Source organism: Hemitrygon akajei, chromosome 15 (genome assembly GCF_048418815.1).
Source record: "Hemitrygon akajei chromosome 15, sHemAka1.3, whole genome shotgun sequence".
NCBI lineage: Eukaryota > Metazoa > Chordata > Chondrichthyes > Myliobatiformes > Dasyatidae > Hemitrygon > Hemitrygon akajei.
The window spans coordinates 20,354,324-20,379,876 of record NC_133138.1 but is presented as its reverse complement, the minus strand read 5'-3'; the positions used below and the strand labels follow the sequence as shown (position 1 = coordinate 20,379,876).

At 39.1% G+C, this 25,553-nt stretch overlaps 1 protein-coding gene across 13 annotated transcripts in view; it reads left to right on the top strand.

The window, feature by feature from the left end:
* Positions 1-25,553, top strand: part of tenm2a (teneurin transmembrane protein 2a) — a 2,964,155-nt gene that overhangs the window by 2,836,675 nt on the left and 101,927 nt on the right. For all 13 annotated transcript variants that reach the window (XM_073067293.1, XM_073067288.1, XM_073067292.1 and 10 more), the window contains 2 exons: positions 18,675-18,875; positions 20,844-21,029. In XM_073067293.1, coding sequence (XP_072923394.1) covers positions 18,675-18,875; positions 20,844-21,029 — 387 coding nt within the window. The remainder of the gene's footprint in view (positions 1-18,674; positions 18,876-20,843; positions 21,030-25,553) is intronic.

The following is a 25,553-nucleotide window of genomic DNA, read 5'->3' as shown; positions in this document are numbered from 1 at the left end:
GGTGGAGAGCTGCTTGCAGAATCACTGTGTGCAGTCAATCCACCTTGAAGCTCAATGGACATCACATTGGCAGCACAGTAACTCCAAAAGTACATTGAACAGTATATTGACTCGGTCAATCCAAAGGAATTGAGCAGCATCCTCCTCACATTTGAAAACCCTCAAGAATTTGCCTCATTCAGTGTTGGCTACGTGGTGACATGCAAGCTGTGATTTTACGTAATGGGCCTATAATAGACCCAATATCAAAGAAGATTCTGTCAATGCTCCAAACTTTTCACAGTGTTTCCCACCACAATCCTGCAGCTCACCCCAACAACTTCCAGCTCATCCTTTGACCATCTCTGGATAAGAGTGTTTGAAGACCAGTACTTCAAAGCTGGTATAAAACGCATGCTCTATAAGGTAACAGTGATTTCTGAGATACAGATTTCCTCCAGCAGGCATCGGAAAGCCCCTCTCAGAGAAAGCTATCCTTGATGCAAAGGCTCAGCCTAAGAGAGCCTTAGACTTCCCAAAAGTAACACTCGTGTGCTTGTCAGGCCTTGTGTTTGATCCTTAACTAGCCTCATCACAACAGGAAAAATAATTTCCATTTAAGATTTTGCTATGTTGTCTTTTTCTGTCTCCATAGGTATCACAATAAAGCTAAAATTGGAGAGAGCTTGCACTTTATTGGTCTGTAGCTAAAGTTGAAACTAACTACTAAGTTTAATGAAATGACACACATGTATGTTCATGAGTGAGGCCCAGACAGGGCATAGTGTCTCTTGAGATTCTTTGGGAATGGGCTCTTTGCTGATGAGTGTATCATTCCCTCTTTCTCAAAGGTCCCAGGCCTACTCTTTGTCGTGGGGGCCATGACCATTAAAACCTTTGCAGTAATGGAGTGTCAGCAATAGATTTAGGCACCAATTAGTACATCAGCAACTGAATGCAGGAGAAAGCATTCAACTTTGTTTGCAGCACACTCTGTATGGAGAACGTCTGAGTAGGAGTCAGCTGAGTGTCTGTCAATCTCCCAATGTCAGTAGAGCATTTTTTTTCAATAACGAATAAAGCCATAAGAGATGGCATTGAAATAGTGGACAAAAGGCCTCCTTTTATGTGATATGAAATTATGAAATAAGGTGTCACTCATTTAAGATGGAGATGAGGAGGAATTACTTCTTAGCATTGTAAATAAATAGAACTCATCAAGCCAGAGAGTGGGAGAAATTAAGTCATCAAGGCCATGATGGACAGAAGTGTTTAGTGTAGGAGTATTTAGTGTGGAGCGGAACAGGCTGGCCAGTGCACAATCCTGCCCACTGTATTTCGTATCCCCATGACTGGACTTGACTGTAATAACTGGGTACTGCAGCCATCCCCTGAGATGAAGTGTACTGAAACTCTCCTGACTTTCCAACAACGTGCTGCTGTAAAGGGTCTTTGAAATGCAGAGACTTAAAAACTGTTGAAGTAGATTAATAGATATATTCATCTTAGGTGAAATGCATTTGTGTGAATCGCACCCAAAAGCGTAGGTCCAGTTTCCCAGTGGATGCTATTTTATTCGAAAATGTCACATCTTGAAGTTATTCTGGGGAAAATTGACTTCCTTTTGTGTCATTGTCTCAAAAAAAAATCCAACTTCCAGGCCTCAGCATTCATTTATCACACAGAATCAAAATCAGGTTTATTATCACTGATAAATATCATGAAATTTGTTGTTTTACAGTAGTAGTAGTAGTACAGTGCAATACATAAAAATACTATGTTACAAAAAGAAATATATAATAAATAAGTAATGCAAAAAGAGAACAAAATAGTCAGGTATGCATGGGTTGATGGACCGTTCAGAAATCTCATGGTGGAGGGGAAGGAGCTGTTCCTAAAACTTTGAGTGTGGATCTTAAGGTTCTTGTACCTCCTCCCTGATGGTAACAACACACTCTGATGCACCATAGCTAAAATATCAGTGCTACTACTGGTGTCCATCAGATATCCTATTGATGAAATCACAGTGAGGAATATTACCCTGTCACACTGTCATCTATCAGCTATTCTCTAAGGATGGGATCTTTTTTTTTGCATGACATAAAGTTGCAAAATGGTTTGGGATTTTTGCTTTAGTCATGTCAATCAATGCACCTTGCAGTGTTTGCTGTTGCTATAATAGATTGGGAAAAATGTTTCTTGATCACCTTATTCACTGCTTGATACCAACATTGAGGCTAGTTTCTTTGAATAAAAAAAATCATTAATTAACACTTATCCTTGCTAGTGTTACATCAAAATAATTAGAACCTCAAAATTTCATTGCACTAAAAGGTCAAGATTCATATCAAGCATAAGAAGTCGGTTGGTGGATTCTTTAAAGCAACGAGTAATGAAGGTGACAAATAAAGTTACAAGTTGAACTCTTAGCAACTCCACAATGAAATTAGCAAAAGTTTTTCCACTGTAATTAAGAGTATGAAGCAATATCCAATAGGTAAATGAGAAATTGATATGGCATATTTCCAGCTGTAATAATGAAAGAAAGCCTGGTCCCTTTGTCACTTGAAGCCTGCAGTTGTGTGCCTCTGAATTTCTTTAAAGTTGTTCATTTGGAGCTCAACCAGGTCTTCAGAATCAGAATCAGGATTAACATCACTGACATATCTTGTGAAATGTGTTGTTTATGTCAGCAGTAGACTGCAATGTATAAAAAATATTATAAATTATAATAGAGAGAAATATATATATACTATCTATTCAAAGATTCAAAGTATGTATGCAGTATACAACCCTGAGATTCGTCTTCCCACAGACAGCCATGAAATAAAGAAAATTGTGGAACCCATTCAAAGAAAAACATCAAGCCCCCAACATGCAAAACAAAGGAATAATTCATGCAAATGACAAAAAACAAGCAAAAAACACAAAATATAGAACAGCAAACCACAGAGCCAAACAAAACAGTCCAGAAATGTTCAACTTCAGCTCGGTTTAGTTCAATCTAGCACTGCGTTGTTTGTTGACTGTCCACCCCAGTCAAAATCGCACAAAATAGCAACAAAAAACAGTAGCAACCAGAAACACATCATAACATGAACATGACATCATCCAATCCAAAAACTGTGTTGATTAAACCTTGCCTATGACCCAAGACTCTGGCACCATCCTCCAGCAGCGTCGAGTGAAAGAGAGAGGGAGAGACCAGTCGACTCAGGCACCGTCCTCTGGGAACAGCAACTGAAAATGAGGAGAGAAACCAGTCACACAGGCCCTGACCTCCAGCAGCAGGGAGTGGAAATGAGACACTGTTCACTCACGGGCAGACAATGCTGAACACCCGCTCGCATTCCACTCTCATCCTCATTGATTTCAATCTTCCTGGACACTTTAATCAGCAGGATCGGCGAGTTGCTGTCACATGATTAGATATCTGCATTAACGAGCAGGTGTACAATACCTAATAAAATGACCACCGAGTGTAATTATTTTGGTTATCAGAAACGTCAGAGCATTATTGTCCCATATCAGTACAGGCAAAATAATATAATTAACAACATTATATACTCATTAATTCTACATGTATATATATTTTAGTGCAGCATAACTTTTCCCCTTCAAAAGCAATAATGATTTGGTATTCATCAACTGGGGAAGAACTGGTTGGGTTATTTTTTTACATCGAGACCCTTTGCTATTGCACTGCTGCAGTGCACAATCCAGTCTGTGTCATCTTAGAAATAATGCAACTATTTTGTTCTCCATGCAAATCAAATTTAACATTATTGTGACTCACTCAGTACTTTTATTTACATTGCACTTGAAATCTTAGCATGATATTATACCCCTCTCTGTCACTCATCAAAACTGATCTGAAGAAAGCAACTCAAATGTGAAGTGCATCATTTCAGGTTAATTTAACTTTACCAGGAGCAGTGGGTGTCTTTATTATGTTTTGATTGCTAGAAATTACAAATGAAAATGGTAGTTAACACCTGCCAAGGTAAAAGCAATGAGAGTAGAAACCCTCCATTTTAATCAATAATTGATCTAAACCCTGTGGCTCAAATTATAATTGTCTTCCTGATGGCATACTTTAGGATACCTAAAAGAGAATATCTTTGAATTTTTAACATGGGGTGTATTTCCAGATTTAAGATGATTTTAAACTGAAAGACCATCCAAGGAAATGATTATATTGAGTCATCTCATTTTTAAACACCCAGTGGATATATATATATTGGCCAGATGGGATGCACGGTGGAAACGCACATCAAAGATACAGGAGATGTATCCATTTGGGTTATCCGGAGAAATCGACAGTAGCAGAGCACTGCATTTGCAAAGACCATAGGATTGGCTTTGATGGAACAAAACTGCTGTACCATGGCAATGGCTTTTGGGACCACCTGGTGAAGGAAGCCGTTGAAATTAAACTAGAGGAAAAGAATTTTAACAAAGACAAACGTTGTGCTCTGAGGAAGAATTGGAATTTGATTGTAAACAAGGTGGGAGAGCGGTAGCCTGATTGGATGAGGACTACAGGGGTACAAATACCACTGGACTAGATTTACCCAGGCATCAGCCCTGAAGAAGCTGGCAGAGTTTGTCATCAAAACTTTGGTTATAATCAATACCCGTACTATTATTGATTGTGTAGAGGAGGAGAGTTTAAAAGTAGTGAGGGGACAGTCAGCACATTTTGTGTGCCGCAGTTCCTGAGGAGACATTCGATTGCATAGAGGGAGACTGAGTTTAAAAGAAGAAAGCAGGAACAGCCAGCGCATTTTGCACATCTCAGTTGCTGAGGGGACACTCGATTACACATAATTAGGCACTTTGCAGGATTCAATATAAAGAAGTTAAATTTAAGTGGAGTGGCCATTGTGTGAGTGGGCCAGTGTCAGAGTAGGGAATTGAAGCTTTGGCTTCTGTGAAGAGAGGCATAGGTCATAGGTAGATTGTTTTTGTGATTTCTCTTTTCTTATTGCACATTTAGAGCAGTGGGCACACCAGGCAGGATAATGGAATGTTCTTCTTAAGGGATCTGGGAAGACAGGGATACCTCCAGTGTCTCTGATGACTACCCCTGCAAGAAGTGCATCCAGCTGCTGCTTCTAACACACCACGTTAAGGAGTTGGAGCTGGAACTGGGTAAATTCCAGATCATTCGGAAGGCTGAGGTTTCATAGACAGGAACTAAAGGGAGTCAGTTTCACCTAAGGTGTAGGGCGAAGGTAACTGGGTGACCGTCAGGAGGGGGAAGGGGGTTAGGCAGCCAGTGGAGAGTACCCCTGTTGTCATTCTCCTCAACAACAGGCATATACTGCCTTGGATACTGTTGGGGGCGGTGGCATAACAGAGTGATCAGGTTTCTGGCATCAACTCTGGTTCTGTGGTTCAAAAGGAAAGGAAGGAGAAGAGGCAAGCTGTCAGGATAGAGAATCCATTGTTTAAGGGAACCATCTGTAGATGAGAATGGCATTCCCAGATGATACGTTGCCTCCCAGGTGCCAGGGTCTAGGACATCTCGGATAGAGTCCAGAGCATACCTTAAGTGGGAGTGTGTTCACATCAATACCAACATGGGTAGAAGGAGTTACGAGGTCCTGCAAAGTGAGTTCAGGGAGTTAGGTGCTAAGTTAAAGGACAGGATCTGCAGGGTTGTGATGCCAGTATTGCTGCCCATGCCACATGCTAGTGAGGCCAGAAATAGGAAGATCATACAGTTTAACATGTGGTGTGGAGATTGTACAGGAGGGTGGAGTTCAGATTTTTGGATCATTGGTCTCTCTGCCAGGGAAAGCAGGACATGAACAGAAGGGACAGTTGGCACCTGGATTGGACTAATACCTTAGCAGGTAAGTTTGATGGTGCTGCACAGGGGAGGTGGGGAGTGGCGCGATGGTGTTGGTGGTTGGTTTAAACTAGAGTTGCAGGGTGATAGAAACCAGAGTTCCAGAACAAATAGTGGAGTTATTGTGGTGAAAGTTATTATTAAGCCTACAGTCAAAGTCTGGAATCAAAAGGTTGGGCATTGTTGGATTAATGTTCTGAGCTGCATGTATCTCAATGTATCTGAGCATTGTAGGAAAGGTGGATGAGCTTAGGGCATGGATCAGCACGTGGAATTCTGACAATGTAGCCATTAGTGAGACTTGGTTGTAGGAAGGGTAGGACTGACAGTTCAGTGTTCTGGGGTTTTGTTGTTTTAGACATGCTCGAAGGGGAGTGGTTAATGGGGGAGTGGTGGTATTACTCGTCAGGGAAAATGTCACAGCAGTGCTCAGACAGGACAGACTGGAGAGTTCATTGAGTGAGGCTTTGTGGGTAGAACTGTGGAACAAGAAAGGTGTGACCACATAAATATGATTATATTATAGACCACTCAGAAGTCTGCAAGATTTAGAGGAGCTAGTTTGTACAGAGATTGTAGACTGTTGCAAAAACCACAAGTTTCTGAGAGTAGGTGATTTTAAATTTTCACATATTTACTTGGGCTCCCATATCATAAAAGGGCTGGATGGTACTTCAGATGTGTCCAGGAAAGTTTTCATAATCAGTACACAGAAGTCCAAACAAGAGAGAGTGTGATACTAGATCTCCTAATAGGGAATGAGACAGGGCAGGTGACAGAAGTTTGTGTAGGGGAACTCTTTGTTTCTAGTGATCATAATGCTGTTAGATTTGTTAATTATGGAAAAGGATAGGTCTGGCCTTCGCGTAGAGGTTATAAATTGGAGCAAGGCCATTTTTGATGCTAACAGAAAGGATCTAGCAAATGTGAATTGGGACAGTCTGTTTTCTGGCAAAGATGTACTTGTTAAGAGGGAGGTCTTCAAAAGTGAAATTTTGAGAGTGCAGATTCTATATGTTCCTGTCAGAATAAAAGGCAAGGAATACAGATTTATGGAATCTTGGTTTTCAAGGGGGATATTGAGGTACTGGTTAAGAAAATAAAATAAAGTGCATAGCAGGTATACGCAGGGAGAAACAAGTGAGGTACTTGAGGAGTATAAGAAATGCAAGAGAACGCGTAAGAAAGAAATCAGGATGGCTGAAAAACGTGTGGTTGCTCTAACATACAAGGAGAAGGAGAATCCTAAGAGTTTCTGCAGATATACTAAGAACAAAAGGATAGCAAGGGACAAAATTGGTCATCTGCAAGATCAGAGTGGTCATCTATGCCTGGAACCAAAAGAGATGTGAGAGATCTTAAATACATTTGTTGCAACTGTATTTACTCAAGAGATGGACATAGAGTCTATAGAAATGAGGCAAAGTAGTAGCACGGTCATAGACCCTAAACAGATTTCAGAGGAGGAAGTGTTTGCTGTCTTGAGGCAAATTAGGCTGGATAAATTCCCAGGGCTTGACAAGGTGTTCCCTCAGACCCTGTGGGAGGTTAGTGCCAAAATTGCAAGGGCCCTGGCAGAGATATTTAAAACATCCTTGGCCATAGGCAAGGTGCTGGACGATTGGAGGATAGCTTATGTTATTCCATTGTTTAAGGAAGGCTCTAGAAATACGCCAGGAAATTATGGGCCAGTGAGCCTAACATCAATAGTGGGAAAGTTATTGGAAAATATTCTAAGTATTCTATATACTGTAAGCATGTGGATAGACAGGGACTGATTAAAGATAGTCAACATGGCTTTGTCTGTGGCAGGTCGTGTCTAACCAATCTTATAGAATTTTTGAGGAATTTATCAGGAAATTTGATGAAGGCAAGGCAGTGAATATTGTCTATATGGACTTTACCAAGGCTTTTGACAAGGTCCCACATGGGAGGTTGGTCTGGAAGGTTCAGTTGCTTGGCATTCCAGATGAGATAGTAAATTGGATTAGGCATTGGCTTCATGGGAGAAGCCAAAGAGTGATGGGAGAAGTCAAAGAGTGGTAAGATATGGTGGTCCCTCTGGCTGAAAGCCTGTGACTAATGGTATGCTGCAGGGATCAGTGCTGGATCTGTTGTTGCTTATTGCCTATATCAATGATCTGGATGATAATGTGATTAACTAGATTAGTTAATCTAATCTAACTAGATTAACTAGATTTGTGAATGACACCAAGATTGGGGGTGTAGGGTACAATGAGGAAGACTATCAAAGGTTGCAGTGGGATCTGGACCAGCTGGAAAAATGACAGTTTGAATTTAATGCAGACAAATGTGAGATGTCGCACTTTGGCATGACCAACCAATCTCAGTCTAATACAGTGAGCGCTAGGGCACTGAGGAGTGTGGTAGAACAGAGGGATCTGGGAACACAGGTCCGTAATTCATTGAAAATGGTGTCACAGGTAGAGAGGGTCATAAAGAAAGCTTTTGGCACATTGGCCTTCATAAATCAGGTATTGAGTACAGGAGTTGGGATGTTATGTTGAAGTTTTATAAGACGTTGGTGAGTCACCTACCTACAGGAAAGATGTACATAAGTTTGAATGAGTGCAGAAGAATTTATAATGATGTAGCCAGGACTTGAGGGCCTGAGTTATAGGTTAGGATTTTAATTCCCTAGTATGTAGTAAGTGATGGGAGATTTGGCAGAGTTATACAAATTTGTTGAGGAGTATAGATAGGGTAAGTACAAGCAAGCTTTTTCCACTGAGTTTGGGTGAGACTATAAATAGAGGATATGGTTAAGGTGAAATGTTTTAGAGGGACATCGGAGAATTTTTTCACTCAGAGGGTTGTGAGAGTGTGGAATGAGCTGCCATCACAAATGGTGGATGCAATTTGATTTCAACGTTTAAGGGAAATTTGGATAGGTGCATGGATGGAAGGGGTATGGAGGGCTACAGGCTGAATGTAGGTTGATGGGACTAGGCAGATTAATGGTTTGACATGGACCAGATGGGTCGAAGGACCTGTTTCTGTGCTGTCGTGTCCTATGACTCCATTCTATAATTAGACTGTCATAGCACAACAAACATGGTCACAAATATAAGTGATCAATCAATAGCTGGGATATTTATGCACTCAGGGACTTGATAGCATTAATTTTGGATGTCTGGGATCTCTGGCCCCAGTAGCTTTTAAAACATTTGTGTGAATTACTTTGTCCCAGCAAAGGTACCTGAAAAACATCACGTGCAGATAACTAGTAGCAAAGCAATTCAAATGGTAGAAAGTCTTGAGGATTATTAGGAATGACAAGGAGTATGTCAGAAAGACGGGTGACAGAAAGAAGAACTCGAATGCATTCATCAACCTTCAGTGTCTGCAATGGACGACTTATTCCTCTGTAACTCATTGGTATGTTCTTTTAGTACGTAAGGATTGTACCTGTGTTTGGAAATCCTTTGTAGATTTTAAGTCTTTTAAAACAGAAATCTTTTCTCAGTGTTCAGAACCACTTGGCTAAATTTAAATGTATGTCATTTAAAATAAAATAACTGTATTTAAACTACTTCCTTACTGGAAGTATCTCCTTCTTGGAGCAATGGGGTCTCACAACTCAAATAGTGGGTATTAGTAGCTAGACCTCGCTTCAGGGTCTGGATGGGGATATAAATTAGTCCTTGAAGAGCAGTTCGATACAGTATAACCTTCCTACAGTAAAGTACATTACACAACCATGAGATTCATCTCTGAACTAGCAGCCACAAAATAAAGAAACCAAAAAGCAAACCCATATATATTTAAAAATGACTGTCCAACACCCAATGTGCAGAAAATAAAGAACTACATCATGTCCATAAGAACATAAAATAATAAACTAACCCATAAAAAGAAGACCACTGAACATCCAATGTGTAATGAGAAAAACATCAACTGCAAGCAAATAGTGGCTCTGAACTGAAGTCCACAAGAGAGTCCAATAGTTCAGTGCAGAGCTGTGTAAACGTCTTGGAGCAGTGATCTTAATTAGCCCGTACCTTGTCTTGGGCCTTGACATCCTGACCTTTCAATCTCACCTGGTGCCTAAATCTCCAACCGAGCTACAAGTTCTGCCACTTGTATCTATAGGTAACTATATTGGATAGGGCTTAAAATATCCTTTTGATTTTAGAGTTCTGCAGTGAACCCAATAATGACAGGAGATGAGAAAGACATGTAAATAGGAGAACAATTTTGATGAGTTATATTTCCAGCAGTGAACAAATTTTAAAAAAATAACTGGCAAGATATTCTACCACTGCTGTTCTTGAAGCAGAATCTAAATAGAAGCTTTTCTCGGTGTCAGTCATATCATTTAATCGAGCCAGACACCACACAAAATACTCCCAACTGCCCTCCAAACATAAAGGCGTTGTAAAAGCCTGCTCCATGTGTACAAAGAACTGCTTTCCAAATATTTGAATGCAATAATTTTCCAAGAGAATTACAAATCATTTTTACCATTTGGGTGCTGCATGAATTTGCTGGTACTTTCCAGCATTACACTCTCCATGACATTGATTAATACAAAAGTAACTGATTCAGCTAAACCAGAATTGAAAAGGATAGTATAAAACTAGTATAAAGCTGAAAGCTGTGCCTAGTCTCTGGAGGATTCTGCACAAACCTTTTTTTGAAATAAGAGATGAGGTAGTTTGACAGGCTAAATGATAAGAGTGGACTGCTACGACAATATCAGAAATTATATTAAGGAATGGAAATAATTTTATTGATCTGTATTTCTAAATAAAGAATAGACTTGGGTAATTTGTATGCAGTTACAAGCTTTGGATTTACAAAGAAATAGAATTGGAGGTAGTTAATTACCTTAAAGAAACTTTCTGGGTCACAAGCATGCCTTGAGCATGGTGTTTATTATATTTAAAACACACAATGACATTGGATTTGATAATAGCATTTTGCAACTGCATATTGCAAAAACCAAGTTGGAGTATTAATGAGCCAAATATTCCCTCAACACAGTGAAAATATCTTATAATTTTTTTTCTAGAAATAACAAGCTCTGCCAACCACTCATTTGAGTTACCAACACGCATACTATGATTCAATGATAAGACCTTGTTTGGGGTTAGGTTTTATAAGGTTAATCGTATTCATCATTGTTTTGCTATATCTCTCCTTTTTCACCACTTATCAAGTCCTTTATCCCACTGCAATTCTCTGCACATATCTGTACATATTGATTATCCATGTAATCTCAGATATACCAAAATAGTTGGTGCAGATGGAGGAATGGTTTATTGACCCTATAAGTTCTCAGGCATTGTCCAGCTGTCAGGAAAATGTCAGCAAGAGCAGAAGCTTGAGAAGTGATAGGAAGGAAACAATTCTTCGAAGAAATAAGTTTGCATTTATGCTGTTCCATTCAGCCAAGTTGTGTGTTCATTAGGTTTATTTATTCTAAACTTTGCCTCAGGAGAAACATTCAGCAGATTAGAGTCAAGTTCATTGGCCCGCCAGGCGCACACCATCCATCATATACCTAGCTATGCTCATCCTATTTACCAGCACGGAGTCCACAGCCATGCATGCTTTGTGATTCACGTGCTTGTCTAGGTATTTTTTAAATGTGTGAGTATCGGAATTGATTTATTAACATTGATGTATGTTGTGAAATGTGTTGTTTTATGGCACTAGTATAGTGCAAGACATAAAATTACTGTTAAGTTACAAAAAGAAGTAAGAGAGCAAAAGCAGAATAACAAGGTAGTGCTCATGGGTTCATAGGCTGTTCAGAAATAGGGTGGCAGAGGAGTAGAAGCTATTCTTAAAATGTTGAGTGTGACTTCTGTACTTCTTCCCCAATGGAAGTAACATAAAAAGGTTATGTCTCAAATAGTGTAAGTTTCTGATGATGGATGCCTCCTTCTTCAAGATATCCTCATCGGCAGGGAGGGTTTTGCCTGTAATGTAACTGAGTCTACCCTGCTCTGCAGCCTTTTGTGATCCTATGCATTGAGGAAGAGTAACACATTATATTCCGTTTGGGTACCCTCCACCCTGATGGCATGAATATTGATTTCTTCTTCTGGTACAAGTAATTCACCACCTCTCCTCTGTTACCCACTCTGATCTTTTACTTCTTCTCACCTGCCTGTTACTCCCCTCTGGGTCCGCTCCTCCTTCCCATTCTCCTCTTCTAAAGGATTCTTTCTTTTCCAGCCCTGACCTTTCCCGTGCGCTTGGCTTCACCTAACATCTTACAGCTAGCTTCTTTCCCCTGCCCCCACCTTTTTCTTCTGGCATTTTCCCTCTTCAATCTCAGCCTTGGAGAAGGGCCTCGGCCCAAAATGTCGACTGTTTATCCTTTTCCATTGATTGTTGCTGCAACTAGCTGATCTGTCTCACTCCTGCACACCTCCTTGTCACCATCTGAAATTCTGCCAACAATAGTGATGTTATCAGCGAATTTAGAGATGATTTCAATCTGTGCCTGCCCACACAGTTTTAAGTGTAGAGAGAATGGAGAAATGGCCTAAACACACATCCTTCAGTTGTGCTTGTGTTGACTGTCAGTGGGGAGGAGATGTTATTACTGATCCACATTTACTCTGGCCATCCAATAATGAAGTCAGGGATCCAGCTGCAGAGGGTGGCACAGAGACTTAGCTTTGAAGCTCTTTGATTATTATGGCGTTGAACACCAAGTTGTAAGTTGATAAATAGCAGCCTGACATATGTTTTGTTGCTGTCCAGGTGCGCCAAATCCGAATGAAGAGCTAGTTAGGTTGTGTCCAATGTGGACCTGTTGTGGCAGTATGCAAATTGTAGACGTCCAGGTTCTTGCTCGGGCAGGAGTTAGCTCTAGCCACGGCCAAACTGTCAAAGCATTTCAGCACACTAGATGTGAGTGTTACTGGGCAATAGTCATCAAGGCAGCTCACCCTGTTCTCCTTTGGCACCTATTCTGGCATTACATTCCAGATTCCAAACACACTCTGAATGAAAAAATCTTCCTCAGATTCATCTGAAACTTATGCCCTTTAATTTGAGGTTGCTCCTCTATGGGGAAGTAATTTCCTATTGCCTACTCCTGTAATTTTGAATACCTCGATATCCCATATCAGCCTCCTCCACTTCTAGTGATAGGGAAGAAACCTAAAGAAGTTGTGAGCTCAGTCGTCAAGTTCAGCATGACGGAGGTGGGCTGAAAGAGTCTATTACTGTACTGTACAATCCAATCCTTCACTGAAAATAAAGAAAAAGTGCTGAAGTTCTTTTTTTCAAGAACAACAAAGTTAAATGAGAACTGAAGTGGCAAATTAATAACTTCTGAGTTTAATTTGTAGACCTTAAAAAAAGGGTCCATTTGGATGTCTGTATGGATCCTGGAGCCAGGCCAAAGGAAGCAATGTTTTTCATTCTTTTACAAGCTTCAACAAACCGCAGAGATTTGGGGGTAAAGTAGGAGCTTCATGGCTGTTTAGGAATGATCTGACAGAGATGTGAATCACCAACAATGAATCTCGTGATCGAAATAACTTAACTCCTCGTTCAGCCACTTGAATGTTAAATGGCTTCCATGTCATGATACCAGTCTCCTTTCTTACTTCATCATCTTTGTTTCAGGATGTAGCACTACCCAAGATATTCTCCTTTCAAATATCCATTCAGACCTTTCACCCTCCCTTCTGCTTTCACTGTCACTCACCTCACTTTCGGTCCATATTCACTCCTGTGTCATTAATCATTTGGCCCAACTGTTGCTCCTAATCCATTAGATCAGATGGGGTCTATAAAGCAAGACCTGCACAATCCCCCTAATATTGTCACTTACTTCCCTGCCACCTGTCCCTTTCCTCGGGGATTTCCATCAGAATGACGTTCTTGTTGTGTTTAAAAATAATCGGTTTAGAACGAAAAAAGATACTTATCCACTTCTCTGAATCATTTTTTATTTTCTCTCCTACCTAATTAATATTAGACATTCAAACCTTTGTCTCCTGTATGTGAGAAATTACTGTTGACCTTTACTGAACTTTGCTAAAACAAATCACTAATTGGCATCAAAATTTAACTGGTTGGGTTTTATTAGAAAGGTGAAGTAATTTAATTAAGTAGGATGCATTTATCTCCAAATTTAATGTGATTTCATTCCCTCTTTACTTCCTCCATCTTCCCCTAACTCCAAAACGAAATCTAAGGCCAATTATTTATTTTATTTTATATATTTATTTGGAAATACAGCACAGAACAGGCCCTTCCGTCCCAATGAGCCACACTGCCTAGCAACCCACCTATGTAACATATTTAACACTAGCCTAAACACAGGACAATATACAATGACCAATTAACCTACAAACCAATTTGTCTTTGAACTGCTGGAGGAAACCAATGCATCCAAAGGAAGCCCATGTGGCTACGGGGAGAACAAACAAACCCTCACAGACAGTGCCAGGATTGAACTCTGAGCTCCAACGCCCCAAGCATTAATAGCATTACGCTAACTGCTAAGCTACTCTAGTGCCCAGATCCCCAGCCAAATCTACACCAATCCAACCAACACAGCAGTTACAGCCCTAGTGTGAAAATACATTCCAAAGTACTTGGTGACTCACTTGAAATGTGAAATATAAGTTTTACTTTAGTGGAGCTTTTGAAAACTATCCCATATTTTATTTTCCATGGGAACTTTTTCTTATTATCAGTAGCCAACAATCAACTTCCTGGGTGCTATAATTAGCATAAAATTCATCTAGGCCTGCCAAATACATAATATGGGTGCAGGAACTGACAGGACACAACATGTAGATAACTTCACTCACCACCACTCTGAACATAACCTATAGACTAATTTTCAAGCATTCTGCAAATGTTCTCAGTATTATTTATTTACTTAATATTGTTATTCTTTGTTTTTGTATTTGCAGTTTGTCTTTTTTTGCACTTCAGTTACTTGTGTGTAGTTTTTTATTGATCCTATTGACTTTCTTTGTTCTGCTGTGAATGCCCGCAAAAAAAAAGAATCTCAGGGTAGTATATGGTGAAATATATGTACTTTAATAATAAACTTAATTTGGTCTTTGACGTGTTCTGCCTGCTAAAATACCTTCCACCATCTGCCAGCCACAAGTCCGGAGGATTATGGAATATTCTCCAATTACCTGCAGGTACAATAACACTTGAGTGTTAACAGCACAAGGATAAGGCTTGTTGGGACCCCATCTTTCACCCTCAAAGTTCACTCCCAGCATAGCTGATACTCTATAACTGCAGTGTGTACCACAAATTAGACAGCAAGGTTTTTGTTTTCATAGCACGTCCTTAACCCATGGCCCTGCCACCTAAGACATTGGACTGTTGTACATTTGGTGCAATTGAGTAGTTGGTTCATACTGAGTAGGTCAAAGGGCATATTTCTGTACTGTATCTCTATCTCTCTAAAAGCACAACAATATTTGGATAACAGTTCCACCATCTGTTCATTCCCCAGCCCATACACCATCCTGACTTGTAAGTATTTACTTTTACTAGAATAGACTGGAAATTCCTGCCTGACAGTGTTGTGGGAACACCTTCATGTGCTAACTGCTAGGGATCAAGGCCTTTCCAAAGTCATCCACTTTCCAAGTATGAACATAAAGAGAGATCATCACTTCCTAACTCCGTTGGAAAGTGTCGCTCAATTTCAAATGGATGTTGATAGAATATCATTAGAAGGGCAAATGCGGATGAAAGATCTAAAAAAAATTCTCAGGCAATAATTTCCCTCTAATCAAGATATAACAAGTTGTAATTAGCTTCTAATTGACCTCATGATTTGCTAATTATGACAAACAGGCTTGTATATGTACCATTTAATAGTCTTAAAGTTGACATGCGTGATTACCATTACTTCAAAGGAAGAATAATATTTTCTTGGCTTGATGTTGTAATGCTTGTGTTTTGTTTTATAAATATGCATGGCATTTGTCTTTCAGTGAATAATGGCAGGGCAGGTGAGACAGTGGGAACATGAAGACTGGTTACACAGTCCATGATATGACTCAACCCCGTTCTGTCATTCATTAACATCCTGGAAGATCTGTGAATTAACCTTATTTGCCTGCCTTTGCATTTGGTCGGCTAGCACAAAGTAATTGAGGATGCAGAAATTCTGTTATTCAAAGTAGCTATCATTAATATTACAGCATAAGAAGCGATTCATGGCTTTCTTTATAGTACTTTTCCTTCTTTTAATACACAACATAAGTGATATTTTCTCTTCAGCACTGAGAGCTGTTTTCCACACCATACTATAATGCATATGGAAATTCAGTTAGTACTAATATTTTCTTCTCCATCAGAAAGTAATATAAAAGAGGTGCACAGTGACATTTTAATCAAAATCAGGTTTAATCTCACTCATGATATTTTTTAACTTTCCAGCAGCAGTACAATGCAATGCGTGATAAATGTGGGAAAAATCAGCCTTACAGTGAGAATATATATGTACTGTACATTGTTAAGTTAAAATAAGTAGAGCAAAAACTGAAATAAAAATAAGTAGTAAGGTCATGAGTTCAATGTCCATTTAGAAATCAGATGGCAGAGGAGAAGAAGCAGTTTCTAAATCACTGAGTGTGTACCTTCAGGCTTCTGTACCTCCTTCCTGATGATAGCAATGAGAAGGGGACATGTCTTGGGTGGTGGGGGTCCTTAATGATGGATGTCATCTTCCTAAGACACCGCTCCTTGAAGATGTCTTGGGTACACTAGTGGCTAGTACCCATGATGGAGCTGACTGATTTTACAACTTTCTGCAACTTACTTCAACCTGTGAATTTGTGCCCTCCCCCATACCAGAGGATGATGCAGCCGGTCAGAATGCTCTCCACAGTACATAACTGTTGAAGATGAAATGTCAATAGTAATAACTATTTGCTGACAGAATATTGGGAATAATCACTGAGAACAAACATTGCTGCAGCCAAGCACCCTTCCTGGTGCTTTATTTTGACATATGTGAATTATTTTGCCTCGGATCTGAATGTTAGCTTCAAGAGGCTTTAACCTGTCTTATTACTTACCTCTGTGGTTGCTTTCTGCAACATATTGAAGGCACCAAGAATTGTTGGTGGGTTGGCTAAGTGTTGCCATCTTGAAGAACAAATTTAAATAGGACACCATCCAATCATAGCATCAAACAACATAGATAAAGACCCCTGCCCCCTTCCTTTCCGGTCCCAATGAAGGGTCTCGGCCTGAAACATCAACTTTATTCCTCTCCATAGATGCTACCTGACTGTTCTGGGTGTGTTAGATAAAGACCATTTGGTGCATTGTGTTAATGCCAACCATTCAGCACCAATCCCATTTACCAGCACTTGTCCATAGCCTTCTATACCTTGGAGGTGGCAGGTCAAATTATACTTGATCCAATCCATTGCTTGCACTTCGTCCCTCTGAAATTTGTGGGATTTGTTACATAGAGGGCTCTACTATATGTCCCTTTTTTGAGGTAGTGCAGGCTGGGAGAGGCAAATAGGCCTTAGGTAGAGTCAAAATCAATTTTCCTTATGATAAATATCTGTGATATTCAGATATATCCAAAATCTGATCAAAAACACATCATAATTATTTTAAGAATTGACTAAGTACACCTTAGTTTTAAAATTCAATAACCTGATGTAAACTCATTAGAAAGAAATACATAAAGTGATTAAAATGAAAAATAAAAAAATCTTCAAGAAAATCTTAACCTTACTGGTTTTTAAATGAAGGTTGCCAAACAGAGAAATGACGATGCAAAATTATCAACAGTATCAGTTTTTGGGATTTGTATCTGAAAACAATGATCTGGTTACAAAATTAAAGTTTGTGTTCCTTTTTAATCAATTAATGTTCAATTGAATCCTCAAAATTAAGGATAGTTTTGATCAGTTAAACTTATTATACTAAAGCTGTGGTGTGATGTTTGTCTGGTTTTCACATGTAAGTTTTAGAAAACAACGTATTTGCAAATTATTATCAAATTTGAGTTCTATAAAAGTCCCAATGTTAAGATCAGTTCTTTTCCCCAAGCCATTATCTACTCTTTACCACTCTCACACAATTTTACAGAATCTATCATGCATGCTTTTTATCATTATCAGATTTAATTTCTTCCACCAACTTCTTCATTGAGCTTCACAATCATAAATGGTGGCTCATCCAAAGATACACCAATCATTGTTCACCTATCTTATCCAGATGATTGTCTCACTGTTGCTCAAAATATCAGATTTAATATCTCATCATTTAAAAATCCTTCAATAACCTCATTTTTAATTTCCTTTGATCTTATGATCTTTGATATTTGTGCTTTTTGTTCCACCATTATTGTCAAAACAATAGCCATAATCTTTTAACTTCCCCTCTGAACTCCTCTACATTACCATTTCTTATATCATCTTTGGAAAAGCCAATAGCAATAATATTTTTGGTCTTCAACTATCGAATATTGTTTATTTATGCTCTGTCAAGCTTTTGGAAAATTTGCAGTGTTGAAGGTTTGATATAAATACAAGCTAACAAACTATTCCAGAAAAGGGAGATGATACCAGATATTTTCCAGATGCAATAAATAATTGAAGAAAAACTCAAGTTGTTGAATTAAAGATATCTGATGAGACTAAGTGGATTGTTTACAGCCAACAGATCAGTTAATTACTGGTATTAGAATTATACATTTCCTCAATTATTGCCTCTTTTGTGAATTCGAACATATAAATTATTGTGTAAGCACTTAAGGATACAAATTCTGGACACTTTTAGACTTCTCATAACATTTTACATAGATCTCATAATTTTTGTCTCTATTCATGTCTTTCAGTGGATTGTTTGGATCCAACATGCTCAAACCATGGAGTATGTGCGCATGGGGATTGTCACTGCAGCCCAGGATGGGGTGGAATAAACTGTCAAATTCCTCGCGCCCAATGTCCAGATCAATGTACGGGCCATGGTACCTACGTTCCAGAAACGGGCCTTTGCAGCTGCGACCCAAGCTGGATAGGACCAGACTGTTCAGTTGGTAAGGAACAGACCTTAATTCTGCCATTATGTGTTACCAATAAATGAAAGCTACAGCCACAAGGGTTTTCCTTGACTATGAAACTACCTGGTGGAATTTTGCCAAATTAAAGTACTTAGCTGATCTATTCCTCATACTCAATCAAAATCAGGTTTATTATCATTGACATATGTCGTGAAATTTGTTGTTTTTGGCAGTAGTGCAGAGCAAGACCGAACAAATGCTGGAAGTTACAATAAAAGGAATAAAATAAATAGTGCAAAAGTAAGTGACAAACACAGAATGCTGGAGAAGCTTAGCAGGTCAGGCAGCATCTATGGAAGGGAATAAAGGGTCAACATTTCAGGCTGAGACCCTTCTTCAAGACTCAGGTTTCCAGAATCTACAGAATCTCCTGTGTTTATGTAGAGAAATAGTGAGGTATTCTTCACGAGTTCATGTACTTTCACATTCATCAAAGCTTTAAACATTTAATTTAAAAGAGTTCTTACTGCCTGAAATTGTAAGTGGCAAGGTATGTTAAACTGGTGTCCCACTGTTTCACTTTAGCACCTCCTTTACTCGGGGAATAACTTGTATCAAAGGAGAACAATAAACTTCTCTCTTCATTTTGTTTTCAGAGAAAAAATATTTATACTTGTCTTATTGTTTCTGACTGAAGAGGCTTCTAGTGCTACTTGTGTTGTAATAATAGGGAGGCCAGTTGTTTTACAGTGAGCATGGTAAATAAATCTGCTCCAACTGCATTGGACAATAAAGGAAGAAAAAGAAAACTTGAGCACATTTAGGAAATGTATTGTTAAGTTTATAGATGAAGATAAATAAAAGTTCAAGATGAAGGTCTGAGACTGACAAATGATTAATTTCACTGAGCTGGAAAGTCACATATACAGTACATGACTGATAGAGAATAGCAACGAATTAAAGAGCAGAACAGCGGAGGGATGGATTTCAGTGCAAGATGATTAAAGAGCAGGGTAAAACTTACAAGCCTAAACTGCATCAAATACTGGCAGGGATCAGTGGATAAAGAATTGGAAAACCAATGGTATCTTTGTCCGAAAAAATCACAATAACCAATGAAGAAAAGAAAATCTAAAATGGAAGTTAAAATAAAAGAAGTAGAATGATAGAGTCAACAATAGGAAGGGAAATAGATAGTCAAAGAAATGTTAACACTATTTAGAATTAAAGGGATCCATCTTAAAATCAACGGGCATACAAGATTGTTTAGGAGGATAAGAGTTTTCTGTTGTTTTTGTTGAATTAATGTGCTGAATTAATCTACATTTCAGTAGATCCACCCTTTAAATGTGACATTTCTGGAAATCAGAGATAATACCTTGAATAAATTTTAAGTTCTGAGTGAACTTGGCAAAGTTAGCATCATACCCATCCAATAGCTGCATCAGGGAACAAGTACATCATTCCGAATTTTGGCTGGAGCTCATACCATTTAACATACCATTTGCCGACTTCATTCCTTAGCTAATACCAATTCAGTATTTTTTCTTGCCTGAATTATTGAATTCGGGTTGCCCGGATTGAGTTACTTCATTTGATTGCACAGTTCTTCCCTCTCCTTTACATACAGTTAGGGGCAGAACTTTTCAACACAGATGTCAAGTACGTCAAAGCCTTAATTTTATTAAGAGTGCACCTAATACGTTACTTAGGTTTAAGAATAAAGCGCCTACTGATAATAGTAATATGCATGTTTAACATTTCCATCTCCCTTGTTAGATTTAAAGAGAAAAAAAAAATCTCAACATTAATTGAGAGTAGCTTGCTGTGGACTAGAATCTCAATTATTTTGAGGCTGTACCTTGCACCTGTGGTTGAAAGGTTTTCCTTTGTAAGTATTTCAGAATCTAATAAAAATTCAGCTTCTAATATCTCACATGGATGAGACTGTATAATAGACTGTTGAGCTGCCGTGTTACTTGAATCACTTTCTTCTGTCTCTAGAAGTGTGTTCTGTGGACTGTGGCACTCATGGTGTCTGCATATCTGGAGTGTGCCGGTGTGAGGAAGGCTGGACAGGTGTGGCGTGTGATCAGAGAGTTTGTCACCCTCGTTGTGCAGAGCACGGAAGCTGCAAGAATGGAAAGTGTGAATGCCGAGAGGGCTGGAATGGAGAGCACTGCACCATTGGTAGGGAACAAGGTTGATTATTCTTTTCTCATTCGGATTCAATAAACCGAAAACAGAAAATAGTGACTGCTTAAATAAAACTATTTTTAGCACTACTTAGTGAATTTCCTTAGTAGTATAAGAGGAAGGCTGGATGGGTGTGGCATGAGGAGAAAAATGGAGAATCGCTTTAACAAACAATGGAAAGTTCAGTGGACAAGTCAGCTTTTGAAGCTTTGTGTAGAACCCCGTGCAGTAGAATTTCATAGTTATTCCCTAACCACCAGGCTTGAAACAGCATGGATAACTTCACTCACCTCAACTCTGAACTGATTCTCTATGGACTCACTGTCTACAATTCATGTTCTCAGTATTATTTATTTACTTGTTTATTATTACTTTTTTATTTGCACAGATTTTCTTCTTTTTCACATTGGTTGTTTGCCAGACTTTCTTCATGTGAAGTTTTCCTTTGATTCTATTGCACTTCTTTGTTCTTCTATGAATGCCTGCAAGAAAATGCATCTCAAGGTAGTATATGGTGACATATATGTACTTTGATAATAAATTTACTTTGAGCTATTATTCATCTGCCTCTATACTGAAGAAATGATGATTATGGGTCCAAAGAAGCAGCAATACTTTATGTAGGGTTTTTTTTTTAAACCTTAAGTAGAAATGTAGTGATTTTCAAAATAGCCCAGTGAAAGATTCTGCCTTTATTTTCTATATCTCTTCTTTGTCAACTGTATTCTAAAAGAAACTATTTTAGCTCTAGGGATTTATTTCTGAAATAGGAATACTCTATTGATAGATAGTCATTGGTTTACGTTCATTTTTACTTCTACCTATTTTTATCTTGAAAAAAAAAACAAAAACTTAAAATAAAGGAAGCAAATAAAAGCCACATGTCTATTGCTGATCTAGGTTGCCACAGTTTTCTACTTCTAAATCAATAAATTCACAACAGTACTCAGAGTTCCGGACTCCTTCGTAATGTAGTCTAGTCCTGATTCAATTAATCTATTTGTTGCCATCTCTACAATTTTTTTTTAATTTTATCATTTCTCAATACTGTTCATGGTTGTGTTGGTCAGATCTACTCTTAGGATTAGATAGTGAAGGTTTCTGCAAGTCTGATGAATTACATAGTCTCCTATAGTGTTTTTGCCCAGATACATATGATTAGGTGAAATTGCACAGAATTTAACAGAACACCGCTGGTGTTTGACTTCACATAATTTTGTTGTAATTTCTCTTTTGTCTGCACTTGGAACATTTTTAGCAACCTCTTTATTTATTCTTTATGTTGTCTGAAGCCAGCCAAAGAAATTTAAAATTTAAATTTCAGTTTTGGTCAAGTGTAAAAAAGTGGGTCAAAGTTAAGTTGGTATTAGTTTTCTGCAAAGTGAGAGAGAGACCCACAGTTCCTATAGTTTATCAGAGTTACTGCCTTGCAGTTTGTGATGAGAAAGGGTTGGCTTTTTGCAATCAGTTACATTCATCAAATATATGATGTAAGTAACTTCAGAAACAAAACTGAAGCTGAAGCTAAATGGATCTAAAGACAAGAATGCACAATCTACCACACACTAGATCTTAACATTGTTGGGGCTTGGATGGGTGGGGGGATATTGAGTACAAATGAAAATCATAGACAAATGTCTTGAAATGGTTTAAACTGAAGCACAGGTCTAAGTTCCAGAGAACAATGCAGCATTGTGATCTCTCTACCATATTGGATTTATAAACATATATTAACAGAAGAAAATTGGGGAGATGCATCTTGAAACATGGTCAGAAGGTAGCACAAGCAAATGTTTCACTCAGGCCTGGGAATGATTTGATTCTCAGTGGATTCAATGAGGGAAGTTAGATTAGTAGAGATAGAAAAAGGAAAGCATAGCAAAGAGTATAGTCTAACAAATAAGTGATGGTGTTCTGAAAATTGCTGGAATTTCTACTATCAGGGTGAGCTCACTGCTATGTAATTCCAGATAAATGTTTGCTTTTTTTTGATAAATGATTGATTTTAGCAGAGTGGGTCTGCAGGCAATTGCCTAGAAATGAGATACATCCTTTGGTGCCTAAAATGTGCACCTCATTTCACTCTTAACATCCAATCAGATTCCTTCAAAAAACTGTAAAATTCTCCAAAAATACTTCAAAACTGTGTAATGGTGCTTTGCACCAAGAAATGTGCCTTAGAGCTTGACCTGAGGGGAAAAAAACATCAGGTGAATATAGCTTTCGAAAATTCATTGTACATATAACAAGGCATCGGCATGAGAAGCACACTCCCCATATTAGACTGAAACCAACAACCTTCACTTTGGCTGCCATGGTAGAAATAGCCGCTGCATTACACAAAAGGAAAGCCCCCAAATTTAGTGAAATCCATCTGCTTTGTCATCAGTGCGATTGATGGTGGGAAGATACATCTGTGTGTCAGGAACAGCTCAGAATGTTGTGGGTAAAGCACAGTGGAAGGTGCCCCCAGCTATCTCCTCCAGCTGTGGGTATCCACACACATTCAAGTAATGCAGAAATAAATTTTGTTTACTCACAAAGTACGTCAAGGTGAGCTGAACATCACTAGAAGCAGTCATAGCGAACAATTTAATTAAATGGATTAGGATTTGTTCATTAATGCGATCCGTGCCCATGTTAGGAATCGTGTCATCTGGTCTCTCTTAACTGTTGCTGTTCATGAAGGTCATTTTGTCTTGATGGGGATCTGTGATTTTACAGTCTGAGTTATGGAGAAAGATTGAGCAGGATAGGGCTTTAATTCCCGGAGCATAGGAGAATGAGGGGAGATTTTATAAAGTTGTACAAAATTATGAGGGGTATAGATAGGGTAAGTACATACAGGGTTTTTCCCTGAAATTGATGAGACTTGAACTACAGGACATAGGGTTCAGGTGAAAGGTGAAATATTTCAGAGGAATCTGAGGGGAAGCTTCTTCACTCCGGTGATGCAAATCTGGAACAAGCCACCAGAGGAAGTGGTAGATGCAGGTTCAATTACAATATTAAAGAGAAGCTTGGATAAGTAAATGGATGGGAGGGGTATGCAGAGTTATAGCCTGGGTATAGATAGATGGGACGAGACAGAAAAGCAGGTCTCTGTGGACTAGATGGGCCAAAAACCTTCTTTCTGCTCTGTAGTGCTCTATGACTTTACAACCTTCTTATAAAGAAGGCCCATATTGTGCATGCAGACAATGTCTCCCTCCTCTGTTTTTTTCAGGAAAGGAGACTTGTTATATTCTGCTGGGTCTTCCTATCCTCCTTAACTGGCACTTATAACAATGCAGTTGGGATCTATTCAGCTTGTAGGTTTTTGCAACTAAAGTGAACTGAGGCATTTTATTTTTAATGAAACCCATAACACATTTAATTGAACTCCAAAAACCTAAACACAAAAGTGCGCTAAGACTTTACGTAATGACGTCAATCACGTCAGTCCAGCCTCTTAAAGTGAAACTCCAACTCAATATCAGTGGTTGTGAATTATGTACATTTCCACCAGTCATGCTACGCTACACAGACCCTCCCACCCTCAGAATTCACTAAGACAGCCTTTGTGAGCCTGTCTAAAGCTCAGACAAGCCACCCAGCATGGGCCCTGTGTTACGTGGGCAGACGAAGACCAGAGGCCTCCAGCTCATCCATAGATCCATTGACATGCTTGTTGTCGTATTATGACAACAGGGGTATAGCAGCAGGATACTCCAGATCTTGGTGGGCTAGTTCAAGGCAATCTACGGAAGTGCGTTCGGGTTTACCTCTCCTACCTATGATAAGAAGTTTTACTCCCCATTCATAAGGAGGCCTGAGAGGATGTTGGTGTGCGTCGTGGCAGATGAAGATCTACAAGGCGGAATGTAGTTCAACAGCAATCCAAAAGAGCTGCATGCCATGATGGGAGGTACAGATAGGTGCAGAGGGATTAAGTTTAATGAGGACGGCAGAGCACTGTTGAGAAGCCAGCCAGGCAGCCATTGTGTCAAGAATGAAATTACCTGGCCGTATACCAACTCAGATGACTGCAGGTCCTCTTTTGGAGCAGTTTTGAGCCCCAGCCAGACCCACGGGAGATAACCATGTCCATAGTTGCCTGTCAGGGAAGCAGTGTAGGTTTCTGCAAATAAAACGAAGTGATGCGTTTAAAGCTTAATGAAACCCATAACACGTTTTATTGAGCTCCAAAACCCAAACACAAAAGCAAGCTAAAAACTCTTTACGTGATAACATCATCACATCAGACCAGCCTCTTAAAGTGAAACCCCAACTCAACGTCGGTGGCTGTGACTTGTGTACATCTCTCAAAATTACGTTATCCTACAAGCTCATCGGATCCATGGTGGTTACGAGGGAAGCAATCACTTCAGTCCTATTCACCCACTCCTTATTTCCCTGTATCCCTGCAACTTATTCTCTCACACCCGGGCCTTCAGCTCCTCCTTTGGTTCTTTCTTTTGCCACAATGTGGAAGGAAGCCTGAACCGACAAACACGTTGAGCTGGATTATGCTGTTGG